We start from the raw sequence: 21,256 nt of genomic DNA, 5'->3' as shown, positions 1-21,256 counted from the left end.
ATTGATGGCGCTGGTCAGGCTGGCACAGACAATGCTCTGAGATCAATGCCACATCAAGGAGCTAGAAACAGTTTAGAGAAAGGAGCACAACTGAACTGGAGGCAGATCTACTTTTTGTGATTTACAATGGACAGAAATTATACACAGGAGGCTACAGCACGAAGCCTCAGTAGACTGTGTATTATCAGGAGAACAGAAACAGCCTCCACATCAGCACTGAGAGCAGGCACGGTCACGAACGCTTCTCCGCATCCACCTTGTTTTACAGCGTCGCAACATCTCGCATCTGTGTCACGTTACTGCTGTCAATATGCATGGTTTACCCACAATCAGCTGATTATTTTAACTAAAAAACTGAGCAAGCAAACATGGGTTTGGGTAGCGGAGTGTTGTAGCGTGGATACGGGAGCAGTTTTTACACTAACACCTCGAGTGCTTCGCTGTCAGCCTTTGCGGTTCATTGCCCACGGCTGCAGGAGTCAGTTCTCTCTGCAGGCTCCTTCTGTGGTTTTTTTTTTTTTTTTACCATCAACTAACTAAGTGAAAATACTGTCTGGAAATTGCTTGGGTAAAATATGTGCACATTAGTGCTTTATTTTAAGTTTACTTCTAAATGGGGTCATTAAACTTAACAGAGGATAGTTTTTTTTTCATTTATTATGATTTGATTGGCCCATATGTTCTTGACAATGGATGCAATCCTGTGCTCATTTTCTAGCCAAAGCATGTTGTTTTAATGCAGAGTAAGAACATATGGTAGAATGTATAAATGATGTGCTAGTGCCGCTGTTGATGCATGTAGTCTTTCAAAAATATGTGGAAAAAGAGACTAAACCTCAAGCCTTTGAGTGGTCATTTCCCACAGCATCAGCTGACTAATTGATGATCTAACTAATTAACTAAAAGCGCTATAAGACACAGTGTCAGCTTTTGTGGTGTGTGTAGCGCAGGGAGTGCTTCAATCAAAATCGCCCCCTGGCGGTTAAACTGTGTGTGTGTGTGTGTGTTAGGCAGTTGAAAGGCATGTGATATAAAAAAAAAAATAATAATTTTAGTGCCAGCTTACAGGGACAGTGTGCCAATTAAATTTAAATACCTACATCATTAGGGGTCCCGAAAATTCCCACCCCCTGGAGGACACTAATATTACGGTTGCAGTCACTGAGGGAAAGTAATTGAAATGTAAATCTCCTTTTAGATAAATACAATTTGACTGAATTAGTGCAGAATGCAATATATATATATATATATATATATATATATATGCATATGTAATGATATATAATGGTTTCTTAGCAAAAGTAACTCTTAATGTCATGTGCAGCTTTAATATAAGATTTGTTCTATATTGTCCCAGCCTACATTATTTACTGTAGCTCCATCCACTGACCATGACATTGTATTCCCAGTGTACAGCTCCTGAAACATCCCTGTCTTGCCTCTACCACTGTCGGCACTCCTGGGGGATATGAATATGTTGTGTGCAAAATAAAACAGACCAGGCAGTGCGCAATATCACAAAAGGAAGAGGGAGCGAGCGACTGAGAGCATCGACACTGTGAATATCTTCTGTTTTACGCCGGCATATGGATGTTTCAATTCTGCCATATGTGCCTGAGGGGAATTCTCCCTTGAGCTAGCTCTTCCTCTTTCTTCTGCTCCTCCTCTGGGGATCTCTGCCCCCCCCCCCCCCCCACCACCACCACCACCACTCCTGTCATCCCAGGCATGCTAGCTGGGAGCCTTTTCTCCACTGCATCCTCCCCTGGCTTCTGTCACCAACCGCTGTCTGAGTGTCTCAGCTGAGTCCCCATCTCCCCGCGGCTCCTGCTAGCTCTGCAGTGCACTGTGCCAAATGTGAGGTAATTAAGACACAGAAAACTCCTCCACTCAGCTGGGAAGAGGATTGAAAAGCTCATATCTGTCAGAAGCGGCAGCATGCTGCTAATTTTGCCTGATTTGAAAGCGCTTCAAGGGTGTGCCAATTACTATGTGCATATACTATAGGCAGCGGCATGCGACTCGCATGGCAGGAGTGCGCACTAGTTTTGGGGAAAAGAAAAGTTTGTTTGCATTTTGATGATGTTCCTCCTCTGCCTCAAAGCACTGAACTACCAGTTCACCACGTCATGGCTACAGAGAGAGATTTACCTTTTCATTAAATGTTCGAGAGAAGCCAGTTGTGGCATGAACATTTTGGTAAATCGACAGATGTGGCTCATATTTAGAGCGGGTCGTCCCTCAATCAGAAGGTCGGTGGGTCGATCCCGGACCATAAAGGACCATACCAGTGTGTTTGCACACTTGAGCTCTTTAACTACAAATTACGTACACTTAATACAGTATATTACATACAGTACTGTAAATACAGTATTAGAGTATTTGGGGGTTTATTGTTTGCACCCCGTCATGAAGCCATTGGATTCTGTTCATTTCTATACAGTATGATGAAGCAGGCTTGTTTGAGCTATACAATCCATCACAGTGAATGGCAAGTGTGAGTCTGCTACTGGATTGCGTACATATGAATGGAATTAAAAGACTACTCCCGCCATTGGTTTCTACTCTATCAGTTATGAAAATCAGGTGTAACTGGTGAATGTAATGCTTGATGTTCGATTCAGCAGTAAGGTCATATTGTTTAATAAAGAATGGAAATCTATGGCACCCACTCCAGACAGCCATTGGATTCCATTTATTTCCATATGTTATGTAAATCTATTGTCAGGCTTTTGGAACTTTTACAGTGGACATAAAGTAGATGCCTGAACCGGTAGTTGGTTTCCATTCATTCATTTTCTTTCAAATTCAAATTTGAAAATATGTGTAAAACTACAATGTTTTGCTAAATGGTGAGCGAGCATGTGAAGTAGCTTTTGTAATGTCTTCTCATAGACACAGTGTATAATCCCAGTAAACAGCACCTCAGTTAACAGTAATACCATGGTTACGTCAGGCATAGACCTGTTCCGGTTGATTCATAATGAATTACGGTGAGTGACTCCCCCTCCTGTGTTTTCACATCCGTATCATATTCCCTCCATGCCTCACTCAGAGGGGGGTTAACAGGCTGGCTCTTTATATGTGAGAACACCCCCCCCCCCCTTCATCTGACACACTCTCTTCCCCAACCCCTAATGGCCCCAAGGGAAACTTCATTATTTATCGCTATTGAAGGGGCCTTTCAATTACTGTATAATACCTCAGCCCCCTTGTCTATTACTGCACAGCCTGGGCATTTAGATTGAATACCTGTAGCCTCTATCAGCGATAATTCAAGCGACTCGCGATGTGAAAAGTTCACAGAACCTGCACCGGTCACAATGTGGAGACAATTTGCCGCTGTGGTCGCAGAGGGCTGGGACCGCTGCGGCGTAATGTATGGTGGGGGAATGGAGTCAGTGACAGCCGAGAGTTGTAGACATGGCTCCGCTTTCTCTCTTCAGCCAGCAGCTCGTGGAGGAGCTTTATCAGTCCAACGGGACCCCTCTCAGCACGTCAGGCCTCTGTCATCTCTTGCGCTGTTTCAGATTGGAGCCTAACACCACGCTTGACAAGGTGTTGATCTCTGATCCCTCCAGCTCGCGTGTTGCATGAACAACAGTGTGAAATAGATTCCAGGGAAAAAAAGCACCTGCTTCACGGAGAGTCAGAGAGACTCGGCTTGTTGTAAATATATTGCAGAGGTAATAAAAAGGTATGTTTAAAGGTTTGGTTGGTCCAGTTCAGCGAATTGGATTATCACTGCGCTAATTCCCTGACGGCATCAAGCAAAAGGTGCCTCATAATGGTTTATCAACTGTGAATGCAAAATTAGCAAATTGTTTAGATGCTCAGTAAACAATTGCCCACTGTAAAGTGATAATGATTACAGATTATCACAACAGCAGGAGTCATTTATCAGCCTCCACAATAAGACCGGGGCTGCTTCACAGGGTTGTTAGTCTGCTGCAAGGTGTTGGATTTTTTCCATGCAAATATGAGCCGTGCATATTATGGGTACAAAAGTCTGTCCTGGGACTCATTTGAAGGCAAAAAGCGGGTCCCCACAGTTAAGAATAGGGTTTTAGTTTAGGTTTAGGGTGAGAGCTAAGGCGTGCACTGGTTGTGGTTTAGTTAAGGTAACTCTTGATGCATTTAGATTGTGCATGTCTTAACTGAAGAAATTGAATCAATATCAGAAGCATCACCTCTGCCCCAACACACTCCACTACAGACTGTTAACATTTGGCCAGAATCAATCACAAAACAAGAAGGAGTGACTGAGCAAATTAACACCAAACTCAAAAAACTTACTCCCCTTTCCCTTTTCAATTTTTCATCTGCTGGAAATAGATTTGGAGATGGATCCCAACCCAGGGCTGATAAATTTTAATTTGATCCCTCCCATGCATCATTATTTGCACAATGCAACTGGCAGTCATAGCTTGTGTGCTCTGAATAGCAAATCTACAGTCAAATTCTGCACAGAATACAAAATTCCCCCCCTCCTATACAACAAAAGGCAATCATTCCATTTGTTTTCCCACACAATGGCCTCTGGATAATAGTAATATGGGGGGGGGGTGGGGTGGATGGAGGAAAAAGCCACCAAGTTATCTGCCTTTCCCAGTCTTCGTCTCTGCCTCTTCGTTATGAATAATAGATTACAGATGAGAGCGGGAGTTTGCCTTGCAGGGAGGTGGGTATGAAGCTGCTTGAGGTCAGCGCAGCAGAGCCAAGATCAGTCTCTTAGCAGGTCTTTCTAAAACACTTGGAGAAGTATCCTCAAAACGCCCTTCGCATGACTATTTATAACGGCTGCTTTATCACTCAAAGCAACTCTGTGAAGGACATGGCTGTTCAATATACAATGTCATGCTTTTCAATATGATAAACAGCTTGGGCCAGCTATTTTTGGTGCCTGTCTTGCTAAATATTTGCTAACCCAGGCTGTGGAGCACTCCGCTGTTTTGCACTTAACACATTTTATCCCTCGTGTTCCAAGCTCAGCCGCCTTTATGCATGTTATGTTATGTTTTCAGCTGGTGGGGAGCGACAATGGCAGATTACCAGGTTAGAGGTATTCAGAGGAAAACAAAAATCCAAACAACTGCCTCTGTGTAATTTAACAAATGCAGTCAGGACTGAGAGGCATCTCACATAGGTAGGGTTGAAAGAAAAAGGCTGTTTGATTCAAAGGCTTGACACATTCCTTTTAGCAGTGGATTAACGGCTCTCACATCTGCGTCCATGTCTCTAATGAGAGAGGGTGTTCACTGCTCACGTTCAGTCATAAAAAATCAATTAAATCTAAACATTGGATTCAATCCCCATAGCGTACGCTGTGAAGAAGAAGGAGAAGAAGAAGGAGAAGAAGAAGAAGAAGAAGGGGGATAGAAGCCCCACTGTGGAGAAGCTTGAAATTCAAAGACTGGGACCTGACCCAAAACACAATTCTACCGCTCATGCCAACCTCCTTTCATCTGCTAACGCATCCACGAGGGAGAGGAAATGGCCCACAAGGATAGATTTTTGGGGCGAAGGTCACAAGTTCATTTTATTTCAGACGAGGCCTTTTAACGAATCTTATCAGTCTTGGGTGGACCTGCAGAAGTGGGGGTGAAGGTGGGGGAGGCAGGGGGCAAAGAAGGTATGGATTTAAAGTTGCTAAATGTTCTTTTCATCAGGGAATGGCTCCCATGGGAACAGTAGGACGACAGAAACCTTGACTTCCAGCCAGCACTTTTTTTCAGGATAGATACTCTGTACTGTAAGAACAAGTTAGTGCAACACTTCTTTAATTTGACCCAAGAAAAGCCTTGTTAAACAACTGGAGGAGGGTTTTATATATTATACACTTTAGTTAGATATATATGAAACACCTGAGCTTGCTAAATAAACTTAAGCAGTGGTAGCAATCCACAGATGTGATGCTTCAGCACATGGAGGATTCCCGATTCATCAGGCGCACAGCTTCCACTCCACTTTATTTGTGTACAGGACCCCGTTGATCAAAGATGATGAATAACAAATCTAAAGGAGGGAAATTAGCATGAAAAAGTCCTTGCATTTCAACTGATGCATAAAATATCTGCACTTACTTTAATGAGTGGCGATAAAAGTTGCCATGCTGTGCAGTGGGCAGCATCTTGATTGATGCTGCACATTAAGAGTGCGCTACCGCACCCGAGCAAACATCACAGCAGACTTGTCAGCCCATTGTCCCCGAATACCTGCCTGCGAGGACTCTATCTCTTCTCCTGCCATCTTACCTGCCAAACTCCGGCTCTCAAAATCCCTTTTCTTGTTTAGCTCCACGCTTTTTTACCACTCAGATATTCTGTCGGCGCTACATTCCTTGCATATTCCCTTCTCCCGTCTCTCTTTGATAAAAGCCTTCTTTCTCTTCCCTCCAGCATACCTCACTGCCAGACAAATAGCTCCACTTGTTTCAAAGTGGCCACAACAGAAGGACAATGATAAGAGAGCTGTCTCCCAACTGTCATTTCCTCTGTCTGCCCCCGCATCTCACATCACTGTAATTGACTGCAGTGTATCTGGAAGTGCTATTGTTCCTCAGGATACCCGAGTGTCTTGTCAGGAATTGTAGGGTGGCTTGTCATTCACTGACCTCAACATATTTGAGTTCCGGTGGTATTTTGAAAAACGCTACAAGGTGTTTGTCGCATGTGTTAATTTCTCAATACCCAGAGATAGTTGTTAATTCAGTCCTCGGCTAAAGGACGCCACGGATCACTAGAGAGTTGTGCAAATGGGGGTGAAGAAAAACTGCAATTAGGTGTCTTGGAGTGGAGGTAAAGGCTCAGCAAGTCACTCTTCACCATCCAATTTCTTTCCCACTCCCGTCTGCTCCTGCTGCAGCTCAAAGTGAATGATAAAACAGGCCTGTCACACTCTCTTACTTTACCCACCAACACCCTGTTAACCCCTAACTGAGCCGACAGTATGTTTACCGGGACGATACATCAGCACAATTCCTCTCCCCTGTCCTCATCGTGGCATCTGCTGCATATTCAGTAGAGGAGGCTCCAGAGAGGGGGCGAGGTATAGAAATGTCCGGTCAACTCTCCACATAGTGTGTAAGAGAAATCTGTCTTGATCTTTCTCTCCGCTAATGAGTGCCACGGCCTCGGCCCTGCTCTCTGCAGGACCTTATTAACACTTTCTTATTGGTTATTCCGCAGAGTGCTTAGCCAGCAGGTCAGCCGTGCCACCTCCCCTGAACTTGACCATCAATTTGTATGAGCAGGTACACCTGTGCCCGCTGTCAATCAAAAACAGCCACCGAGCCAACAGTGAGCAGCCTGGCTGCATTTTCAGCTCCTGACAGTCAAAGCCGAAACTTTCTTCCACGTCAGGTCCCTCTTCAGAAAAAACTGAAGGTTTCCAAAGTGTTTAAAGAGTACGTTTTGTCAGCGAGGGAAGAAAAGAGCAGCCAGTGATGAAGATTTAACTTCTTCTGGGAGACGTTTGAAGGACCGCCATGACGTGTGGGGTGATCAACAGAGGCTTCAGTGGACAAGCAAATAACACGACTGATCCATAAAAAAAAGACAAGAGGTGACATTGCAACCTTCATGGATATTCATGCTGACATACCTTCTATTTACTCACAGCATACCTACAGTAGAGTTTGATAGATGTCTGGATGTCGTTTTCACCAGGGAGTAACTAAGCCCACACTTCTCAGGCCACGCTCTTATCAACTAAAACAGTAAACCTGTACAAGCATCTGCTCAATGAAATCAATTCCACCTTAATTCATCCCAATTAAATCCATTTGTTCTGTCTAAAAGCATTCTCTTCTTCTTAAAAGATGTATCCAATCAGATTACAATGCAGGTCTGCACGTTTGTTAATGTATAATGATAAGCTAGCAGGTAATGCTGGATGAGCTTTACTACACGGGACTTTTCACATCCATACTGTGGAGGACAAAACTAGTTGGAGGCGGCTGACCATGACCAACTCAAGCATCCCTATTTTCACCGTCAGAATAAATGTGTGGACTTCCACTCTACGGCTGCAGTATGAGCTGCTAGATGATGTGATAATGCAAACACAATGCAGTAATTCTAATGTTAATATCCAAATATCAATTACTGCAGCTTAAAAGCCACCAGTAAGCGTAGCCTTAGTTTATTAACACTAGCAGTGACTTAGAGATATTTGTACAGTATATGATAAATCATTTGGATACAGCTTACTATTAGGTATACAGTGGTTTTATTTCAAGATAAACAGGCCAGATATTCAGTCTAAAGAGTAGAGGTAAAACAGCTTTGCAAGTCTCAGTGATGCAGCTAAAAGAGGGCCTCGCAAAATGCACAAAGCATCGTTGAGTCAATAGAAGCTGACAAACTGGACAGAAGGTTGAAATGACGATTACTCTGTTCCAATCACCGAGAAAAGGTACATTTTGCATCATGGATCTCTCTTTCCAACTCCGGTTTGATGCGTTGGAGTTTTTCGCGGTCACAGTATGAATCAGTTCCTGTCTGGGCTTGTTTTTCCTTGTGTACCTTAAACACCACCAAAGGTTTTCCCGCACGGATGTTTTCATCTTCTGCCTCATCAGCCTCGAGTGTTGATTACACGGGCTGGAAATGATGATACTGCCTGTGGGCTTGTTGTTCCATGGCATCTGATTCATTCGGAGGAACAGGAGATGACTGTTTCACAATCAGAGGGCTGCACTGAAACGCAGAGAGGGGCTTTTTATACCCTGTCATCAAGTTCTTCACAAAAGGTAAACAAGAAGGACAAATTAGAGCCAAACAGCTGTTAGTCTGTAACAGCAGAACCAAAGGATTGGTGTTTGCTTTGTTAGATTCTCTTTTGCTTCAAATAGTTTCCCTTGATAGTCCCTACGGCCTCTTAGAGCTACACTGTTGTACAGTACAACTTGCCACATAAGGAGCATGCCAATTAGTGGCTCTTGCACTCGTTAATGTGCTGAAGATGCACTGTAAATAAAAGTTATGTGATAACGTCCCCCCGCTAATTCTGCTGCTCCATCGCCATATCCACCATTCCAGACACATCATATTCATAAAAACAATAATTGCCTGCCATGAAAACCAATTTGACTTCCCCCACAGGGCAGAATTAAAAGTTGGGCTTAGCAAGGTAATGAAGTATGGCACACGCTAAGTCAAGGATGGAGGCTTTGTCTGAAGTAATCACTTCTCCGGATGCTGTGGCTTGGCTGCGTTTCATATCAACAAGACTGACATATGGAAAAATAATTAAAATGGACGCATTCAACCAATAACAGCTGGCAAGCTGTATTTTTAAATACACTGTCAAATTTGTATGCTGCCTGTCAATCCACTCTCCTGTCTGAGCCAGAAAAGCCCAATCAATCAAGGTGTTAGAGTTGTAATCTAACCACATCATTGGCAGGGATTCTCAATCCTCAGCGCCTGCACGCTGAGCTTTTCTCATCACTCGACACTCACCAGCACAGAGAAATGTTTGTGGCAATGTGACAGTGATTTACAGCGCAGAGTTTTAGTTGGTGACATTGAGTGAATAGAAAAGTACACCACAGTACGTCTGTGACAAGAACAATTAATATAAGCCTGCAATTGGGCATCGGTCTGCATAGGCTTGAAGCGACGATGTGGTGCAGCGTTGCATCACCACTGCCAGCAAACAAGGGAGAGCAAAGTAGCTCCGGCTCCCTCTGATCTATCTTCTGAGATTACGTTTCCAGAGAACTCTTATAGAATTACTGGCAACTCTGAACCTTCAAACTGAGTTCTGCAGTTTTTACACCCAAGGCAGTATAACAGTGCATTCCCATCTGACAGCAGCACACACACGCACACAACAGATCAGTGAGCATCCTCATTAGTTTGGCTCAGTTTGACAGAAGCCTCAACCTTGCTGCCTCCTAATTTTGGACAAGAGGGCAACAGAATACACAGGAGCAGAGGAATCTGTGAGGCAGTGCATCGATCTGGACAGATGGCTGAGGGGACAGGAGCAGGGCAAGCAGCTGTGCATGCTAAATAAAGTTTAGCATCGCTAAAAGATTGTCACTCTGGGAAAAAGGCTGGAGGAAATTTGAAAAACATGAGTAACAAACAAAAGTGACCCTGTGTGTTTGAGCCGTTTATCTTCTTTAAGAGAAGCAAAAAGCATTCACTCTGAAATCCCAATTTAAAACCACCTTTACAGCCAGTAGTAGTTCTGGTGGTCATCATGTGTTTAGACACAGCCGGGACTTTGAGCAAAGGGAGGTCATGCAGAGAACAGATGGTCACCCACCCTCAAACTCCACCTGACTCCATACAGTAGCAGAAGAGTTTGGAAGGAGCCAAGAAAGTGTGACAAATGACATGGTCTTACACAAAAAGCCCGTCTCTGCCGGTAGTTTGACTGCCTGGACAAAAACCACACACTGCCCTTCTCCGTCTGAAGAGACGTGGATGGTCTTTACGCTGGGGGGGGTGTGAAGGCCCCACGGACAGACGGTTTCTCTATTTATATTAAAACTGATCATTCATTTGAAGAGGCTACTGATTTACAGCCCTTACTGGTGCTGACTTTTTCTTTAACCATGTGAAATTCACAAATGTTTCCATTTGTCACGTCTTGTATTTTACGTGAGACACATAATGTGTGAAAAATCACGTGTGCATAATTCACCACACGTACATGTCTGAAACTCCCATGTGTGTGTGTGTGTGTGAATTTCCCACATGAAAACAAAATGGTGTCCCGTATGACCAGAATGCAATGCACCACCATATTTTCTAATTAGGTTTGGAGCTTTATTAGCACAAAGAGTTTGCTGTTAGCTGTAAATCTATTGGTATCATTTTTGTAAGCAAAGAGAGATTGTCAATGCAAAGATTTAATGCTTTGTTCCTTTTAATGTTGGCATTGTTGTTTACCAATATCTGCCTGTCTGCCTCATCGTCCTCTGCAATTTGTTTCAGTCGGCGTCTCAAATCATTCATTTATTTCCTACTCTGAATTTATATATATATATATATATATATATATGTAAAGATATTCTTCTGTGCATTCTTCTGCATATAGAGCACATATATAGTGTGTCAAACGGTGAAATCTGACGTACGTCGTCATCTGAACGAACCTCTCTGCACTGTGGGATCATTTGAGTCTACTATACCGAATAATAATTTTCACTAGACATTCGGACGGCCCCTCTTGTTCTGTAGGCATTGCATTGTGGGAGAACGGGTGCATCAACGGCACTCTCAAAAAGTCGAGCCTAACTTTTTTGTGTGTGCTCGTGCTCTTTTTGATAGGTGTTTGGGACACTTGTGTCATTTCAAGCTGTGAGCAAATGTGTTTATTCAGGCTGTGCTGGCACACATGGTGTTCCATAGGACTCCATGTCACCGCAAAAGGTGACATGTTGGTAAAAGCTGCAGCTCTTCGTGTACTGACTCATTGTGGTTGTGTCTTTTTCTGTCATCCCAGACGGCTAACAAAGCCCCCCTAATCTTGGTGACAGATACATTACAGTTCCTACAGCTGCTTCGCAATGAAAGCTTAGTTTTGTCCCATTCCCCATGTAAACACAAACCCTATTAAAACCTGTTCAGAATTAGCTTATAGTTTGAAATTAGGACGCACGTGAAAACTCTGTGCACCCTACAAACAACAACAAGATCATGACCTTTTTCTAAAGGCTGCTGAAAGGCATTTTGGGAAATGTAGGACAGCGCTAACTGGAGTAGAGTTACACAGGGTAAGCTGAGGGGAAGGTTAGTACCCCCCAAAAAAGGTACATTACAACAGACAAACTCTTGGACTGCGGTATGAGAGGTTGGATTTTAGTGTCCCACCCCAGCGCTCATGGCACATCTCATTTAGAGCTCAGCAAAGGGTTGTTTTGTACCCCACCACGCAGATGTGAAACATCCAGCTGCTCTGACCTCACATGTCCTCCCAAAGGGCAGCACTGCAACACACTCGCAAACACGCACACAGCTTGCCATATCATTAAAAAACAAAAACACTTTCCGCCCGTATAATTAGGCAACAAAAGAGATGCCATACCCATGCCAGAGGACTCAATCATGACCTCTACACCTTGTTCTGTCAGTGCGGGAAATAACAAACATGCTAAAGAACAACTGAGAAGTGGCAAAGAAGACAACATCTGTTTCCAGCTTCACGTAGAAGCACAATTTTTCCACTGACTGACCAGTGAATATGTATTTGTATTCTTTTTTTTTTTTTTCCAGCACTGTTACTCTCAGCCAGAGCAAACCAAGCTGTGCAAACCTCTTCAAAAATATTCAAGCTCGGTGTGATTTAAATTCAACCGGACTGTTTACTTGCTGTTAACCCCGACATAACTCCATCTCTGCGCTGTGAGTTCACATCAGCCCACAGGTTCATCGCTCTGGACGTTAAAATCCATCCAAAGATTTTCAATAAATTCAATGCTGGGTCAAGTGAAGGATCAAGCGATTTTTGGGCTATTTGTGAATCGTTAAACTGTATAAAGAAATGGCTGTGTGTTGTCAACAACACTGAATATACTGTAAGTAAGAGCAATTTATATCCTTCAATCATTCAAAGTAATATATTCTGCAGCTGAAGCCATTCTGCTTTTGTGGATATGAAGAGCACTTGTAAAAAGACAATGAGAGCGCGGGGGAGGCATGGTTAAACTGTTCGTTTCCCTTCACCACCCTGAAGTGATTGTACACTTGTGAAATGCTAAAGATAAAGCCAAGCAGCAACACCATCCCAACCAAACTTCAGTGTTTCATTGATTTGGGGGGATTCAATCCACTGTAATACCTGCCTCTGGGCACAAGGCAACCAGACAGAGACGTTGGAAAGAAGAATATTGTTAAAGAAGGGAAGCTCTTACATGTGCTTCACATACTTTTTTTTTTGCGAGAAAAAAGTAGATCTCAATCTGTCACTTTTCATTTGTTTTGGCAGCAAAGGATTCAAAGGCTACCCGCTGCAAGAAAACACAGATTTAGCCGCACAGATGCTGAATGCTAAACCAAACCCCATGCTGTTGTTACGACAAGTATATAGCCGCAGATGCTGCAGTGATGCCGTTAAGATATTTGTACAGAGAGGAAAATCTATTTAAACGAATCAGGATTTATTAAAACCTAATCATTCAGCAGAGTTTGCTTTGTTTTTTTGGGGGTTTTTTTCTGGCTGCATATGAATGCAATTGTGAAATGGACCCCCCTCTGGGGATGAAAACAAACGAAGGAAAAAGTAGGGAGAAAAACAGCTAATTTCATGTAAACATAAATGCGATGGTTCCTCATTAGAAATAAAAGTGGAGAGAAGCTTCCAGGCCCCTGCAGTTTTTTGTGCAGTGGGAAACAAAGCCGTGATACTTTGTAAAAGAGGATGAGCTTCTGCTGGTAGAAGAGACACGCACGCCTGCCAAGCAACACATAAATCTGAACTGGCATTTATTAAAGCAACGACAGGTCATCAGCTGCTGTAATTAGGACGATGAACAGGATATCAGCAGGTTTTGAGAGCAAAGAGGAAGAGTGGAAATACCTACGCAGCAGTTGAACCAAAGTACATTTAAATCATGTGGATTTTTACTGAAGCAGTCAGTCGCCACGAAACATTACAAGCGTTCTTGCTCGGTACAAACACATTCAATTAAACGTTCGAAAGCACTTTTAGGTAAAGGAGCTTGCCTCGCAACCCCCACGAGGTGACATACGCACACATACACACACACACACACACACACACACAGTGTGGTTCGTGAAGCCAAAATAGATGGGAATAAATCACAAGAGCTCGGCCAATATGGCTGCATACTAATCAGTGAATTACCCATGGGAAAACTCTGCCCTCCCAGACTAATGGCTGCTTGTGTATGTGTCTGTTGTGGAAGTGTGTGTGCGGGTTAGGAGTCACCTTCTCCACCCCGTTGTCGCCCATCAGCAGAACTAAGTGTGTGTTTGCTTGTATATTTAATTGCAAAAAGCAGAGGCAGGAGTTCATGTGAATTGTTTGGGAGAGAAATTGAATCTGGGAACATTTCACCTCCGTCTGTGTCTTGTTGTTGATCGCTGGTGTTGCAAGTGGAACATTACATAAGTGGCTTTAGCATTCAGCAGGTACACAACACAGTGTTTGTAGAATAGATAAGAGTCAGTTCAATCTCCTGTGTGAGAAAAGAGAAGAAAAGTTGGAAAGAAAAGGTACTTTACCTTTAGGATGGCCTCGACCCAGCGTTACAAAGCCAGAGGAGATGAAGTTGTGAAGGTCAGCGCCTCCACTGCTCCGCACACTCTCCTTTCCATAGTGGAGACCTGTCCACGCACACACACACACACACACACACACATGGAGGCAGGTTGCAGGGCCACCAGACAGGAACATGTAGGAATGCATGCATACAAACATACACACAGGTGCAATCAGTCAGGCAGACACACACACACACACACACACACACACAGTGTTAGTGTTCTGATCAGTTCCCATTCTGGGGGGCAGGACCCTCCCAGGATGACCAGATTACCAGAATATAAAACAGGTCACAAGTACATATTTCTGAGTATAAAAAGGGACAATCCAACTATTTTGCACATGAAGATCAGTTTACTAGTAATGTGTAATGGTACCCAGCCTGTGAAAATTGCTGTACAATGTCATCTGTGGCTCAGGAGGAGATATTTCACATCTGAGAAAATAACCCTGATGATGTCATGTTGAGATGTGACTGTTTACCAGGCGTGGAAGGTCTAACAAAAGATGCTATTCCTTCGCAGTAAGGGAGATAGGAAATAATCTAATTATATTCTGTCTAACCTTTGTTTAATCAGGAATCCCTCTTTTTGATTCATTTCATCGACATTTCTGATGCACTCATGTACAAGTTTTCATCTAAAGTCAACGTAAACCTTAAAATATTCCAAGAGCTATCCAAAACCATAACTTAATGCAATTAATAAATGACGATTCTGAAATATTCTTTTAGCCCATCTTTTTGGATCATGAGCCATATTATGGACCAACCTGCCAATCACACGCACGGACTCAAAAACTGGAGACACGACTGGATGACGTTCATTGTGAATCCGTGAACCTGAAAATAACAGCACCTCCAACCAGAAGTCATGACTCAACGTAGTGCGCCATGGGAACTTGAGCAAGGTTCAGCCCCATTCAGATGTCCTCTGACATGCTGGAGCAACAGCTTGGAGGCAACTAGTTGGCCCTGTTTTGATTCCCCTCAGAAATGGAGACACGGTTGTTTTTTCTACTTCAATTCACCTACGCAAAACTTCAGAAGAAACATGGAGGTCAAGCAGCTTCCCAATTCTCTGTGATATATCTTTCATGAACTATCAAAACTTGAGGATTAAAAAAATGCATGGAAACACATGTCGTTTGGGAAATGAATTACTTCACTGTGCGTCTACACAGTGGCAGCTGGCAGGAGTGAGCTTTTGAGTCAGTTTGTTGCAGCAGAGATAGAGCTGAAGTTTTTTGTTTTTTTTATTTCCTTTTGAGCGCCCACTTTGCTCAAAATGCTTCGCCACCACTGACAGTTCAGTCAGAAATTCGGATGAGTTAAGTTTTGTGGAGTTCTCTTTTAAGATATTTAGTTTAGACCAGCGGTGTCCAAACTACGGCCCGCGGGCCAACTGCGGCCCATGGTCCAATTTTCATTGGCCCGCAGGAAATTCTAAAAATGTATTGTAACACGGCCCACACATGGAACCTGCACTGGACTGTATTGTACTTCTTAGTGTCACCACTAGGTGGAGTAACTGTCTTGAATGAGGCAGCTTCTCTATAAAATGAGTAATAGAAGAAGAAATGTGCTACAGGTGACCCAAAATGGCAGAATTAAGGAAACGTAAGAGAGCAAGTGAGTGTAGAAAGTTTCAGACGCGGTGTGTGATGAGAGCACAGCTAATAACTAATGACGATCACTTTTGCATTACGGAGGAGCTGCTGGATGTTAGCAGGCTAAAGAGCACCACGACGGGTGAGGATGTTTCTGAAGCTGTGCCAGATGCAGTTGGCATGATCGGACTTAAATGGGACGAGCTGTGTGGAGGTAGGATGGGATGGAGCTCCAGCTGGGACAGGAGAGCACAAAGGAATCTACGGTGTCCGCAGAGGGGCAAGAAAGTGGAGGTAAGACTGTTAATTCGAGCACCAGGGCTCTAGCACAGACTATTTCAAGCTTCCCTCTCTGATGCTGATGCTGATGCTGATGCTGATGCTGGTGCTGGTGCTGGTGCTGGCTAAGTCGTGGCTCTGTGCTGCAGCGGTTTTATTCCCTGAGATCAGAAATGGACCAGTTTTGAAGAGAGAAGGAGCTCTTCATGAGCTCAGTGACCCTCTCTGGTTGGCATTTTTAGTGGATCTCACTGATCACTTTAACACCCTGAACAAGAGCCTACAAGGCAAAGAGCAGCTTGTACCACAACTAATAAATGAAAGGCCACTAATGGAAAGGCTGTTTTTTTTCTTGAATCATATTCAGTTATCAAGCAGAATTTACCTTTGATTGATTTACATTTGATTGATTTTGCCAACTTTAATCCACTAGAGGTGAGGCGATATACATCACCTCCAGTGGATTAAAGTTAGCAGCATAGCTCACTTCTAGTGAGTGGCCCAGCCCTTTGGATGTTTTTCTGTATGTGGCCCTCGGTGAAAAAAGTTTGGACACCCCTGGTTTAGACAAAGCAAAGCGTCAAAATAGTTGCCAAAAATTTCAAGTCACTTGAGTAATGCATTCAACTAATAGTTTCAGCTCTATTCACAGGAATCTGCAAATGTTGGGGATCACTGGGATAAAATAAAGTGTTTTGGCAGGTCCTTTTTTCATGATGATGGGAGAACTTCCCCGTGGTGTCTCTCCTTCAGGCAGCGATAGATGGGAAATGGTGGAAAAGTGAACCATACAAACAAGCATAGTGTGATGATCCTCAGAAAAAAAGCAATATGTTTCTACCACCCACATACCAGTGCACTTTGAACTCAATCACACCTCTCCCTGCGCTGCTTTCATGGCTGCAGAATGAGAATCTGCTGGGGTTATTTTCCCATTCCATCATACCAGCAATTCTGTGTGTGACACGCACACATGCTATTGTTGTCTTCCTTTGTCACCTTTGTCATTGGTAGGCTGCTCCACGACCCACTGCGACAACCCTTGAGTCTGAAAGACCCTTCAAAAGCAATCCCCTCCTTTCCCTCTGCTCCCGTTCCCAGCTCATTAAGGTGAGGTAGCATGAAGAGCCTGCGGGGGGAAGGCTACGCATTATGAATTTATTGTCCCTGATACAAAGAAAATCGTGACTTTCACCTCAACGATTTGCCATTGAAATGAACGGGCACCGGAGCGAGCGGGCGGGCGGTGAGGATTCATATGGTAATACTTTTTTAATCAGACTTCTTCACTGGACACCTACACCTCTGAATTACCTCTGAGATTGGGAAAACGGGAATAATAAGTTAATTATATAATGAACCGAGCTGGATGTGGTGCTGTGAGGCTGGCATCTGGGAGGTTATCCGACTCCAAGGTCGATTAAGCTTTAACACAGCCAGGCAGAAGTAATTCACATGGTATACTGATTTTATAGCATTATCAGATGCCGATCTGCTGGAGTGGACATGGAGCTGTATACATCATCTTGATAAAGTTGTTCAGGTGGAGCTCCGCGTCGCATATCTTCCTTTATCTTCCCCTCTCGCTCTCTCAGTCTGAGATCCACGCTGACGCCTCTTTAAAAAAAATGGGGCTTTTTAAATGCCACCTTGGCAAATACATGCCCCTCTTCTTTTAACCCTGCCACTGCCCTCTCATGAAACTAATGGTGCAGTGCAGTAAGTCCTGATCTACGCTGGTCCATAATTAACCAGTACTGCTACTGGAAAGAGATGCTGATGGATCCCTGCCTCCAAACACGAAACCTCTTTACACACACACACACACACACACTCACGTACACTCAGGGGGCCAAAGGTCCAGCTGTATAATAAGGTGCAATAATGAGATCTAGGGCAGGAGACAATTAGGCGGGGTCTCTCAGATGCTGAGGTTTAACACAGGTGCACTTAGGAGGAGGCTTCTATTAAGCATTTGATGCTGTCAGCATAGAAATGTTGTTTTTAACACGTGGGTGATGATTATCTGGCCAATGGGGGGGGCAGTGAGGTCACAGTGGAGATGTTAAAGCTGCAAACTTAAAGAATTAATTGGAGGGAAGAGGGAGGTGTTTCTTGTGTGTGTGTGTGTGTGTGTGTGTGTGTGTGGGGGGGGGGGGGGGGGGGGCAGGAGGGGCTCGACGAATATGATTATAAAAGTGCCTTTTGGCGAATAATTAGAGTAATTAAATCACTGTTTTGTTATTTAGGCGAAAATCGTCTTGTTTGGGGAACTCTCAGAAAGCATACACACACACACACACACACAGCTGTGTGCTTTAAAAATGTCTGAAGGTCACGTCAAAGCAGCTAAATAGCTGGAGATGTTATTCTATCATCACGACCTCTAATTGTCCACAGCAGCTGACCTTTAAGCTCGGTAGGTTGCTCAGCTCAAACAAAATTAAACAACTGCTCGAATCCTCCCAGTAATGCACAGGAGCTCCGACACGTAGAGATCCTGTACGAGCACACACGCTAACATAGTCATCCTTCTCATTCTGCGTATTCTGATTCCTCCGGTGCAGTAAACACAGACACATAACTCATAATCCAATTTGCTTATTCTTTTTTTTTTTTTGCAGAACTGCTATATGGGAGTAATTGTTTTTCTTTGGTTTCTGTTGAGTAAACTGAGACAGAGGAAATAGCAACCCTCCGCACTACCTGAAAACTATATTTCATCATTCTGCGCATTAAGAAGAGGAAACCAAGCAACACTTTTCAAAAAACAAAAAGAGAAGCAAATCTTTGCCTGTGGTGTGTGGTAAATAAATCAACTTCATCTGAGGAGCGCTGTGGGCCAAACTGCATTACTCAGAGAAGCGGTTATTGTTTACTTTAACCAAAGGCGAACTCCTGTAAAGGTATCTACTCCCTTTCAAGGTCTGCTCCTTGTTGTGGCTGTGGGGCGCTCTGTGTTTACACCCCAGCCTAAAAGAGGATCTGAGCCCCACAACAATGCAGAGTGGATGCAGATAGAAATAGCAGCACTTGCGCTGGTATCATATTATGCTGTCTGTACTGTTCCTGCTTTAGGCCGTTTTTTTTTTTTTAAAAGGAATATATCGTTCTAAAAATAAGGGAAGTTTTGCAGTGCACCAAGGGTGCCATGTCACCACGCAAGGCCTGCAATATGAAAAAATAAATCAGCATGTATTTTTAGAATCGAGCCTAAACAAAACTAAAAAAAAAAAGTACTGGGGTATGGAGGCGATTACTGCCGAGAGAGACTGTGCATCATTACACGTTGGGGATCAAAGGAGAGACGAATGTTATTCCCACTCTTGACATAAGTTGATAGGATCCTCTCGGGCCTTTTAGCCACTTGCTTTATGAGGTCCCTCCACCTGATTTTAAAAGAGTCTCCAATGGCCTCTGGATGTGAAGTGCCATTCTTAGCAGCGGCAACTCCAGCCGAGGACCCTCTCCTTAAGTGGCCTGCCTCCCTGCTCTGTGCCAAATGCCCATTTAGGCGCACATGAATATGCATTTCTATGAGCGCGAGTGGGCTCCCTCTCCGCAGCACCTTGGAGCCTGTTAGGGCATCAAGCGGAGCTTCCCAATTTATATGCACACATTAACCACGCTTTCGCCCGGGCTGTCACTGCCTTTCATGTCCAACCCCATCAGGACTGCTGTGGTCCCTGATGAGGGTGGGGGTGGGGGGGGCTTGGCAGGGGTAGACTGAGCTGAGCTGGCCTGAGTTGCAGTGATTGTGTGCAAGCAGGCAAAATAGTCGCAGCCAAGCAGAGCGTCAGATAGACAGATAAAATGATGCCCGACCTTTACTGAGTATAAATGCATACAAGGTCACACTGGAGGCAGCCTGCCACGTGCAGCCATGTATCAGCCCCCTGCGTGGAGGAGAGTGACCATTAGGTATAGAGTGATGCAGCAGCTGAGTGGAGGAGACACTAAATGAATGAATGCAGACTGTGGTTGCAACAAACACCGAGCTGCGAGGAAATGCTCCCAGTAAGCATTTGATAGAGGGTAATGGCAGAAAGAGGCCAAGTTTACATGACATACAATAGTCTGCAAACCCAAATAAACCTGGATGAATGAATCTATTATTTAGAGATGCAGACGCAAAAATAGTTTGCTGTCTTGTAGCTCAAACCAGCTGTAAAATCTCCATGTGTTGTATGAGCTGCTATGAAGGTTGGCTTTCAGAAGTTCAGAACTGCAGCTGTTCAGTCCTCTTTTACACTCCGTTAACCCTGAACTAAATACCGCTGCCCTGACGCCACATAAAGTGTTTTTGACCCTCCTATTTATCATTCTTTAAATATTCATATGTTGCTATATCTTCATATCTGATGTGGATTTAATGCACGGTAAGATAAATGTAGGTACTTTACGTTCTTTGCATGATTCATGTGCACGAATGTCCACAGAAGCAAAATGAATTGTTTGAAGACACGTTTTCATTTCATCATCGTCAGCGCTCTGCAGTTACAGTCGGCTACCCAGGACAATACCATGCTCATTACAGAGACGTACTATGATGAGGACCCTGACCTATTTTTTGGTATCCACTAATACTGACACACGTTCATTTTATGGTCTAGAGCATAGGTGTCAAACTCTGGCCCGCGGGCCAAATATGGCCTGCAGTGTAATTATATTTGGCCCGCGAGGCAATACCAAATGACTACTAGAGCTGGCCCGCCAGTATTATACAGCGCATGTACCGCTAATACTACAAATCCCAGAATGCTCTGCTCGTGTTTTGGCGCGTCAATCAGTACAGGACCCATAAACACCCTCTCCTCTGTTGACAGTAGTCATAGCGACCTCACGCTGCTACTGGCACCGTGCTACCCATCCCAAAAATGGCGAAAAGAAAGGCAGAAAACAGGAGTTTTCTGGACAGGTGGGAGGCAGAATATCAGTTTACATATGTAAAAGACAGACCTGTTTGTCTTGTAACCTGGGCCATTTTCCCTGCTGCCAAACAATTAAAACGCAGATCTCTACCGCCGTGTTCCCATGTGCACAGTTTGCTGAAAAACTCGGTGCCGAGTTTACCTGGCGATTTGCCGACTTTGATGTCCAGAAATGTAGGTTTGAACTGCTCAGT

General features: G+C 43.9%; 1 protein-coding gene across 1 annotated transcript in view; it reads right to left on the bottom strand.

Annotated features, from left to right (window-relative positions):
- shisa6 (shisa family member 6) overlaps positions 1-21,256 on the bottom strand; it is a 57,688-nt gene that overhangs the window by 31,915 nt on the left and 4,517 nt on the right. Inside the window, exon 3 of the mRNA XM_070851616.1 lies at positions 14,205-14,306. Within this exon, the coding sequence (XP_070707717.1) occupies positions 14,205-14,306 (102 nt within the window). The remainder of the gene's footprint in view (positions 1-14,204; positions 14,307-21,256) is intronic.

Source organism: Pempheris klunzingeri, chromosome 20, assembly GCF_042242105.1.
Source record: "Pempheris klunzingeri isolate RE-2024b chromosome 20, fPemKlu1.hap1, whole genome shotgun sequence".
NCBI classification, from domain to species: Eukaryota; Metazoa; Chordata; class Actinopteri; order Acropomatiformes; family Pempheridae; genus Pempheris; species Pempheris klunzingeri.
Note: the sequence above shows the minus strand (reverse complement) of the source record. Positions and strands in the feature narration are given on the sequence as shown.